General features: G+C 46.4%; 1 protein-coding gene across 11 annotated transcripts in view; it reads right to left on the reverse strand.

Moving 5' to 3' along the window:
- Window positions 1–10,456, reverse strand: part of TTC13 (tetratricopeptide repeat domain 13) — an 81,463-nt gene extending 71,007 nt beyond the window's left edge. For all 11 annotated transcript variants that reach the window (XM_042241103.1, XM_042241102.1, XM_004021348.5 and 8 more), the window contains exon 1: window positions 10,159–10,456. In XM_042241103.1, the coding sequence (XP_042097037.1) occupies window positions 10,159–10,426 (268 nt within the window). In that variant the 5' untranslated portion in view covers window positions 10,427–10,456. The remainder of the gene's footprint in view (window positions 1–10,158) is intronic.
- Window positions 10,457–10,547: the final 91 nt, after the last annotated feature.

Here is a 10,547-nt window from a genome sequence, read left to right on the forward strand (position 1 = left end):
GATGACGATTTGCCACAGTTATGCTCCAGGATACTCCACGGACAGAGGTACACAGCACATCTGTCATCACTCATCATACCAATGCAGGGGCCTAGTGATAATTTACTGCAGCAACGCCATCCAACTTCTTTCTTTTTTCTTCTAAGCTGTATACACAGCCGACTTTAAGAAGAGTGTCTCGGGTGAAGATATGGGACCTGACTGTAGGACATGGAGACGGTATATACAAACATCTTCTTTGAGGAATTCTGCGGTAAAAGTAAACAGAGAGATGAGGTGGTGGCTGGAAGGACTCGGTGGTCCTGTCTTTGTTGCAAGATGGGAGCTATTATAACCATTTGTATGCTGATGGAAGATGTGAAGGGATGACTCTGGGCACAAGGAGAATGCTGCAGTAGGCAGAAGCACCCTCCAAGGCAACCAGACCACACCTAGGACGGTGGGAAAGTGTGGAAGTTCTCTCCTCATTGCTTCCTTCTTGATCAAGTAAGAGGAGAGCGTTACCTCCTGCTGAGGAGAGACGTGTCACTGGAAGGAGAGTGCATATGACACCCATTCCCGTCCTGCAAGTAAAAAACTGACTGAGAAGCTTGCCAACAGCAAACCCCATGGCCAATCCCTGAAGGAAAATGTTTTATAAGGAATTCCAGAGCTGCTGCTGTGCTCATCACTCGACCACTTCACTCTAGGTATAAAAGATGGTGGGCCTGGTTCACCTGAACACAAGGATGACTGGGCTTTTCCCACGGAGGAGCTAGAACTTGGAAGTCAAGTGCCAGACATTTATTGACAATTGTAGTCCCGACTGTAGGATAACCTGTGGTTGGAGCAGCTACCTGAAGGCCAAGCAGGTGCTACATGGCATTAACTTATAGTACCTTTGCTTTTATCCATTTCCACATTTGTAAGACAACCACTGTTGAGGATGAAATTGGATCCCCCTAACACAAAACTGTCCTGTCAAGTTTATGATTAACCTTTCTATTCAAAACTTTATTCTCTTTCTCATTCTGCCCCTGTTCCCCTCAAGACTGGGGAGCATCAAAGAAAAGCAGGAGTTTTGGAAACCAAGTATAAAACCAGGTACAAAAGCCCCTCCATATACCCTTTTTCTTGTTTGTAGAAAAAAGGCTTTAGTTCCCTAGGCGTTCCCTGAGTTTCAAAGAGCAGATTCAAGCAGTAACCATTTAGGGAAGTGAGGGAATACACAAACTAAGGAAAAGCAGTCAAGCAAGGAAAGTTGTTGTTGTTCAGTTGCTAAGTTGTGTCCAACTTTCTGCAACCCCATGGACTATAGCAACTGGTTTCTCTGTTCTCCACTATCTCCCTAAGTTTGCTCAAACTTATGTCCACTGAGTCGGTGATGCCATCCAACAAGCTCATCTTCTGAGGCCCCCTTCTCATCTTGCCCTCAATCTTTCCCAGCATCAGGGTCTTTTCCAATGAGTTGGCTTTTCACATCAGATGGCCAAAGTACTGGACCCTCAGCATCAGTCCTTCCAATGAATATTCAGGACTGATTTCCTTTAGGATTGACTGGTTTATCTCCTTGCTGTCCAAGGGATCCTCAAGAGTCTTCTCCAGCACCACAATTCAAAAGCATCAATTCAAAGCAAGAAAAGTAATGGTAGCTTAAATAATAGTTCAGCAATAAAAGTCCCAGTTCCTCCTGAAGGGATATACATAACAATCTGATGCATATCTTGGAGATGTTCTGCAGAAGCGGAGAGCCTACCCAGGTGGAGGATGGTGACTGCCTGCTGACCACAAGCCTGTAGCCCCAGGCTGGCTGGAACCAGAAGGTTGATGATTAAGATTTTCAAAACATCACCGAATCACCTCACCATCAACCAATCAGAAGAAAATCCACAGCCTATAACTCTCATCCCAAAGGTTGCCTTTAAGACCCTTCCTTGAAAGCTTATGGAAACTTTGGGTTTTTTGAGCATAAGCTGCCATTCTTCCTGGCTTGCTGCTGCTGCTGCTTCTAAGTTGCTTCAATCGTGTCCGACTCTGTGCGACCCCACAGACGGCAGCCCATCAGGCTCTGCCATCCCTGGGATTCTCCAGGCAAGAACACTGGAGTGGGTTGCCATTTCCTTCTCCAATGCATGAAAGTGAAAAGTAAAAGTGAAGTCGCTCAGTCGTGTCCGACTCTTTGTGACCCCATGGACTGCAGCCCACCAGGCTCCTCCATCCATGGGACTTTCCAGGCGAGAGTCCTGGAGTGGGGTGCCATCGCCTTCTCCGTCTTCCTGGCTTGGTGCCCTGCAAATAAACACTAAACTTTCCTTCATGACAACCCAGTATCAGCAGATCAGCTTTGCTGTGCTGTGGGCAAGTAGACTCAAGTTCGGTTCGGTAATAAAGATGCTGTATATTAACTTCCTGGACGGTCTCAAGAGGTATTTCTTTCAAACTGTAATAACAGGAAAAGAAATAACTGGGAAAATTTTCCTCCTCAAGAATTTATATGTTTCTTTTATTCTAATATTATTCGTCAGTAATGTGTAATTACTGAGATTACTTACCTGAGATGTGTAAGTTATCATAAAACAAATTGAAAATAGAGGCTGCCCACTGAGAATTAAGATTATAAAGTCAACATATATAATTAATCCTCTAGAACAAGGATCTGCAAAAGCCATCTTAAAGAGAGAAAGGCTTTTTAGCAAAACATGAATATAATCTGATTGAAGCTATATTAACTCACATGAAAGTATTAACACATGTAAAGAATGTATAAACCCAAAAGAAAAGGAGCCGGTCAGCTGCACAGACTGGAAAAAGAAGCATGGAAGCAAATTACACGGCACCAATTCAAAAACAGAATAGGGTGGCAGGTGCTGCAGGCAACCAACAGGGCAGCGGGCCTTATCCACAAAGGCTGATCATCTAGCCTGGAGTTTAAGCTGGACTGAAAACGCATCCGATGCTCAAAGTGTACTTTTACAAGCTGAAGACTCGTTCATAAGCTCACACCTTCTGTCAAACGTCATCATCTCTACTGGGAAAGCCGAAGCAGATCTAGTAATGTGAAACCATTACTGACAAGGAAACGTGGTATCACTTAGAACATCCCAAACACAGGCAGAAAAAAGTCACAGGAGAAGTCAACTGGTCTCCTGTGCAGAAGTGGAGCCAAGTAGAGGACAGACCTCCTGACACAGGACCCCGGGTGTCCGTGTGAAGAACGCCGGCATCCGAGCAGAGTGCACACGCTGTGCCAGTTTCTGAATCAGAGATGAAGCCACAGCAAGGATTTCCCAATGAAACAAGGGTGACACAGAGTAAGACTATCGACACGCTTAAGGACAGACAGCAGTTATTGGTTTGCGGTTCTATCTGGTTACATCCATTACTCAGTTTGTGAAAACGTAGGGAGCTTTACACTCGTGATACGAGCATTTTTCCGCATATGTCATATTTCAATAAAGAGTGACAATAAAAAGAACAACAGATGGAAAATGTTGGGAAGCATTAACCCAAAGTGAAAAGTATTAAAATTCTGCTTTGATAAATTTTGTACTTATTCTGTCTGCAAGAAAACAAGCTTAAACAAAAAGATGACCTCTTTGAAACACTACATTATGAAAAGGAGATGCTGTATAAGGTGGTCAGTCAGCCAAGTATTTTCCAAGTATAAAGAAGCCAAGCTGTATCTACACACTGTAAAAGACACTTCTTGAAAAGTTTGTATAGAGAAAGTGCTCTGCCATTTCCCGTAGTCATGCTCCATGCGGTTAGATTTTAAAACCCAGGCCGTGTATTTTATGCCAGCATCCAGAGGGGAAAAAAATAACCTTTGTCATCCAAAAGTGAAAGTGTGAAAGTGTTAAGCCACTCAGTTGTGTCTGACTCTGCGACCCCATGGACTGCAGCCCACCAGGCTCCTCTGTCCACGGGATTTTCCAGGCAAGAATACTGGAGTGGGCTGCCATGCCCTCCTCCAGGGGATCTTCCCAACCCGTGGCTTGAATCCAGGTCTCCGGCAATGAAGGCATATTGTTTACTGTTTGAGCCACCAGGTCACCCAAAGCAGAACACATCTACCAGCACACAGGAACTTGCAAAATAAAAGTAATTCCTAATGACAACAGCTCTACAGGAAAAAGCTAGTGAGTATGGAAATACCATTGTATGGTGACTGTAGCCATGAAATTAAAAGACGCTTGCTCCTTGGAAGAAAAGCAATGCCAACCTAAACAGCATATTAAAAAGCAGAGACATTACTTTGTCAACAGTACTTTGAGGACAAAGGTCCATATAGTCAAAGCTATGGTTTTTCCAGTAGTCATGTATGGATGTGAGTTGGACCATAAAGAAGGCTGAGCTTTGAAGAATTGATGCTTTTGAACTATGGTGCTGGAGAACACTCTTGAGAGGCTCTTGGATAGCAAGGAGATTAAACCAGTCAATCCTAAAGGAAATCAATTCTGAATATTCATTGGAAGGACTGATGCTGAAGCTCCAATAATTTGGCCACACAATGAAAAGACCCTGATGCTGGGAAAGGCTGAAGGCAGCAGAAGGGGACAACAGAGGATGAGATGGTTGGATGTCATCACCAACTCAGTAGACATGAGTCTGAGCAAACTCTAGGAGATTGTGAAGCACAGGAAAGCCTGGAGAGCTGCAGTTCATGGGATCACAAAGAGCTGGACACAACTGAGCAACTGAACAACAAATGCAGATACCATAGGACATCAGCTTCACTGGGTGCTCACTACAAAGAACCACCCCTAAATCAGATGATTTTCTGAAAAATGCTGCTCGCCCTCCTGGTGGTGAGTGGCCTGGGCTGGCTGAGGTAACAATACACGGATCTCTTCATCATTCCAAGCCTCAACCTCTGTGCTTGAAATAAGCTAACTCCTTTACACTGGCAAATTTGTTTGTGTGCTTTAAAAAGATCAGAAGAGATCAGCCACGAAACTGTGTATGATAAATAACACCGAAAATCAGGGCCAAGGGAAGAAGGGGTCAAGGAAACACTGCAACTGAAAGGGTTACTTACAGCTGCCATGACTGGGCATAAAACTTGGCTCTCAACTTCCCCGCAGCCAGAACAAAAGAGGAAATGGCTCTCATCACAGAAGCTTCCCTCTATTGATTCCTTACCACCTTGAAGACACAGCCATAATTTAAGGTTGTGAGCAATAAGATCAATTTCATGTATTTAAGAAACCAATTCCTCAATTAAGAGAGAGATCATAAATACTGACAATCTTTAAGGCCGTCTGATTGTCAAAAACACAGAGCAACATTCACAACTACTTCCTTGTTTATCTGGCAGTTAAAACTCCCAAATCAGACAGACACTAATATTCAGTTCTCCATAAAGAACGGTGAGAAAATGGAACTCAAATCTGGGATTATTAATTTCAACAAACTGAAGAAAATTACTTCAGGTTGTAATTATTGGACTTGATGGAGGCATTAAGCACGGACAGTTGCTACCACCACCAGCTGGATGAAGGTGGCTTTCTGAAAATGACCATAAAGACATCAAGTACTAAAACACCCCACCTAGAAGGAGACAAAATACTCTCAAGAAGATAGTAGCAAGAAAAAAACTCACATAAATGTACTGTTCTATTGATACATTTTCAAATAAAGAAAAAAAAGTATTTTTGAAACAAGTACTTGAAATGCATACATTTTAACTAAAATACAGCTGGACCTTCTATAAAGAACATGCAAAGACATATTTAATACAGATGAATGCCACACTGGAATGAGACGCAGCTTAACTTTGGCTGGAAGAGCAGAAATGAAAACCTGATTTCTTGAATCAGTGGACAAGTGACAACTTAACTAAACCTTACTTTACCAGATCTGTGACTTCAGGGTGTCAGGTTAAGGATACCGCGGTTCTCTGATGACTCAGACGGAAAAGAATCCGCCTGTGATGCAGGAGATTCGGATTTGATCCCTGGAAGATCCCCTGGAGAAGGGAATGGCTACCCACTCTAGAATTCTTGCCTGGAGAATCCATGCCAGGCAAAAGAAGCCTGGCAAGGCTACAGTTCATGGGGTCACAAAGAGTCAGACAGGACTGAGCGACTAACACACTTAAGATTTCTCCAAGTCTCACTCCATCTGAGTCTCTGCTCATGTCATGTGAGCAGAGGCCTTCCCAGGGCTTCTCAAAGAAGCATCCCCACACCACTCTGTTTCTGGAGGCACTTCTCCCCAGGCCTAGTGCGTGCTGATTCCTGCACACAGGCTCCAGGGAGGAGCTCAGCCAACTGCGCTGTAACCCCAGCGCCTGCAACACTGAGGAGCATCCAGGAGGCATACACACAGGTGTTCAGTTAAGTAGCAGATCAGTCCCCTCTACAGTCCAAAACATCAGATTCAATGGAACAACCCTGCGCATATGTAGATATAAAATTCTAGGACAAGCCATCTAAGAACGTAACTCTCGACAAACAAATCCAAAGGGCACAGGACTTTATCAATAGTATTAGTAAGAAGGTGGCACTACTGGTAAAGAAAACTTCTGCCCATGCAGGAGACACAGGAGACTCAGGTTCAATCCCTGGGTTGGGAAGATCCCCTGCAGAAGGAAATGGCAACGCATTCCAGTATTCTTGCCTGGAGAATCCCATGGAGAGAGGAGACTGGCAGGCTATAGCTCACGGGGTTGCAAAGAGTCGGACACGACTGAAGAAACCCACACAAATTATACTAATATGCAAATATTACTGACAAGCAGTTCACAGAAAGGCCAGGTTCAAACCCCGGCTTGACTCTCTACTGAGTAACCATTCTCTTTGCCTCCGTTTCCCCTTATGTAAAATGGAGACAAAACAGTACCTACTTCAGTGTCAAGCACTGCGTTAAATAAGGATGCAGTGTAGACAAGTATAAAACCAGAGGAAAGAATTAGGGGTAAACTTCTGTTCCTTCCCACAATTCCACACTACAAACAGGGCAAAGATAACAAGGAAGGGGAGGAGCATCTACTTTTATTTTTAAAAATATGTACATTACTGTATTCATTATTTAAAAGAGTAGGATGATTTTCACCACAGGAAAACAGGGTATCAGAATTTTGAGGTTACATATGCTATTCAAACAAAATGCAAAATGTAAAAATGGAGAAAAAGTTGAAGGGGACCTAGGGAACAGGAAAAGCAGGCTGAGCCCCATGGCACTGAGACCATCCAAGCTTGTCGTCTGGGCAACTGGGCTCCCCAAGGCTGCTCCCTGGGGCCTGGATTCTGGCCACTGTCCTCTGCAGACCGACAGCTCCCACCAGCCATTCTCCTCAGCCCTATAGTCACTGAAGTTTCTATCTTAAGAGAATACATACACAGCTCATCCAAAGGTGTGCAGATTCAGGCTTGCGCAGGCATCAACTCAGTTATTTATATCTAGCAGTAGTGGGAAGGCTTCTGAAAAGCCACTGTGTGGCTGTGTCCACCCTCTGAAAAGGGGCTGGCTTGATTTGGGGCTGGACAGTCCAGTGACATGATTAATAGTTGGTGAGATCATGTCTTGATTTTGAATAACTGATTAGTTCTGGATCCTGGCACTTGCTTAGACCTGATACTAATCATCTAGGAGCTTCAGATGCAGAGCATGAGGCTATGATCTGGCTCGCTCTAAATCCTAAATTTGTTGCTACATCTGCTCTTCTTGGAACAGAGAGGGATCAAGGTAGGTTTCACTTGCTTCTATCTGGTTGTCTAGGACAAGGATGGAGAAATAAGAGAAACATTTGGGTGAGTTTCTATCACAAAAGAGAGAGCTTCTGTCACACACTGCAGCCAGTAACACTAACAGGAACACCTGGGGACCCATAGAGCATAAGGAGTCGACCCTGGCAATTACTTCCCGGGTGACAACAGCAGCAGCCAAGCCACTTCGGCTGCTACTGGAACATTCCTGTCAGCCCAGGGGAGGCTATCTGGAAGACTGAGAGAGTAAGTACTATATGGAGGAGGCAAAGAGAAAATGGAAACATTTAAATAATGCTTAAAGCCTCTGTTCATCCCCTGAAGCAGAGAACATTTGGCTCTATACGCAAAGGCATGGAGGATGAACAGGATTCTTCCAAATGCCCTGGTTCTGAAAACCGACATTTATCATTATTTGAGGGAAAAGCATAATACAAGTCAGAGTTGGCTCCAACGAGGACTCTTAGCCATTGGCATAAGCCTGATGCTACAAAATGAAATGTGTTACCTAGATCAACAAAATCAACTGATTTCATAATTAAACTGATTTGTATCTTCATTGCCTAGAATCAGGGTCTCCTTTAGCCAGCGAGCATCATGAACACAGGAGGGAAAGGAAGAGAACGTTTATGCACTACTTTCTATATGCCTGTAAATATTACAAATGTGTTTTCCTAATTATAACCACTGAGTGCTTCATACAAATTTTGTCAGGAGTCTGACTACCTGGGCTCCTCCCTGTCCAACTGTGGGCCCTCAGTAAAGTGATGATTTCACTGTGCCTCCGTTTTCGCCTAGAAAAGGAGCTAACATCCAATGACACAGTAACCAAGGCTCTAACAGGGAGGCCTGGCGGGCTGCAATTCATGGGGTCGCAAAGCGTCAGACACGACTGAGCGACTGAACTGAACTGAACAGGCTAAGAGAATAGCCTCACCAACTTAAAAGTTCTTAAAACAGCACCTGGCACACAGCAAGCACTGCAAATGTAAATGACAGCTATTTCTCATTTTCCTCACAACATCCTTGTGAAGAAAATGAAACCCTGTCATTAGGGAACAGTCTTCAGGGGAACAGTCTTCAATTTACAGAGGCGGCAATTATGCAAAGACAGGTAATTAACCTGATCAGAGTCACAGAAAGTGACAGAGGTAAAAGCTATTCTCTTTCCACTGTGCATTTATGCTGTTACTGGCCACGGCCTACTACAAAATACAGAAGTCACATAGCCCTCAGCGAGTGAGACTCCCTCAAGGAAGTCAGATTGTGGTGAAAGGAAATCACACTGTGCTAATCTTGACATTTCATCTCAACCAAAAATACTTATGGTCTTCCTAGGTAAACAATGCTAGACTGCTGTCAGGCCATAAAACCAACCAGCCAGTTCCTATGAGTCAAGCAGACCCCACATTTCAAAAGCAAACCTCAAGGGAACTCACACAGGCCAAGAGGAAAGAGGAAGGAGAAGGGAGGGGACTGAAAGGTAAAAATGCCCACTTAGTGAAAGTGTTAGTTGCTTCAGTCGTGTCTGACTCTTCGCGACCCTATGGACAACTGTTGTCCACCAGGCTCATCTGTTCATGGGATTCTCCAGGCAAGAATACTGCAGTGGGTAGCCATTCCCTTCTCCAGGGTATCTTCCCAACCCAGGGATTGAACCCAGGTCTCCTGCATTACAGGCACCAGGGAAGCCCAAAAGGACCCACTACAGAACTTCAAAAAATGGACATATGTACCCTGCCTCTGAGGAATAAACTGAGGCCAACAGTGCCCAATCTAAATGAATGAGCTGGCCCAGTGCCAAGACGGCTCTGACATACTTGGGAACCCACAGGACTATTTTTACTCTCTGGGAGACACCTGACAGATCACAGGTCAGTCTTAAACAACTGGAAGCAAGATGTCAATGAACAGATAAAATGAGGTTACGCTTCTGTTCCCTCCTTTTTTGCAGGGATCAAATTCTTGGAGGCTATGTATAATGCAAAACCTCAATAGGGAGGTCAGAAAATCTGATTTCCAGACCTAAGATGAGCCAGACATCCCCGCTCCGGACGCGAGTCTGGTCTTTTTTGCTCCTTCCCTTGCTCACACAGCACCCGCAGGGGGCCAGAGCAGAGACTGAGGCTGCCCCGGGCCACCTGCCATCTCCTCCTCCACCCTTTGGAAAGTTGCTAGGGCTGCAGAGAGCCCGCCCTGGCCTCGGGAGAATGCTGCCAGCTTTTTTCACTATTCACCGCCCTCCCCAAGGCGGCCTCAGGAGGAGGGCGCACAGCTGCGTGGGTGCGAGCGGCGGGAAGGGGCCCTGGCGCAACATTTCGAGAAGCCGGCTCCCGCAGGGATACACGCCACGGCCGGCTGCCGCGAGGCCAGGGCGTCCAGCTCCGGCGCCGAGGCCCGCAGCCCCTACGGCCCCGCCGCGCCGGCACTCCGCCGCAGCCCTGACGCCCGCCCGCCGCCCCCCACTCACCGCCGCACTCGGCAGAGTACTGGTCCCCCCAGTCCCCGGACTGCGGGCTGCAACCGCCGCCCGCCGGGGCCTCCTGCTGCTGCCGGTGCTGCAGCTCCTGCTTGAGCAGGGACAGCGGCGAGTAGTGCTCGGTGGCTAAGGCGCCGGGTCCCGGCCCGGCGGACAGAACCCCCAGCAGCAGCAGCAGCACCAAGACGCGCCGGGCGGCGTCCGCGGCGGCCACAGCGCCGCCCCAGCAGCCGCCGCAGCAGCAGCCGGCAGGTGCCATCTTCCCTCAAGGCGCATGTGCGGCGGCCCTGGCGGGGCGCTGCGCCCTCCCAGCCTTAACCCGCGGTGGGCAGGTGGGCTGTGGCAACGGGGCGGGAGAAGAGGTGGTCATAGCACTGCCT

This window comes from Ovis aries, chromosome 25 (assembly GCF_016772045.2).
Source record: "Ovis aries strain OAR_USU_Benz2616 breed Rambouillet chromosome 25, ARS-UI_Ramb_v3.0, whole genome shotgun sequence".
Classification (NCBI taxonomy): domain Eukaryota; kingdom Metazoa; phylum Chordata; class Mammalia; order Artiodactyla; family Bovidae; genus Ovis; species Ovis aries.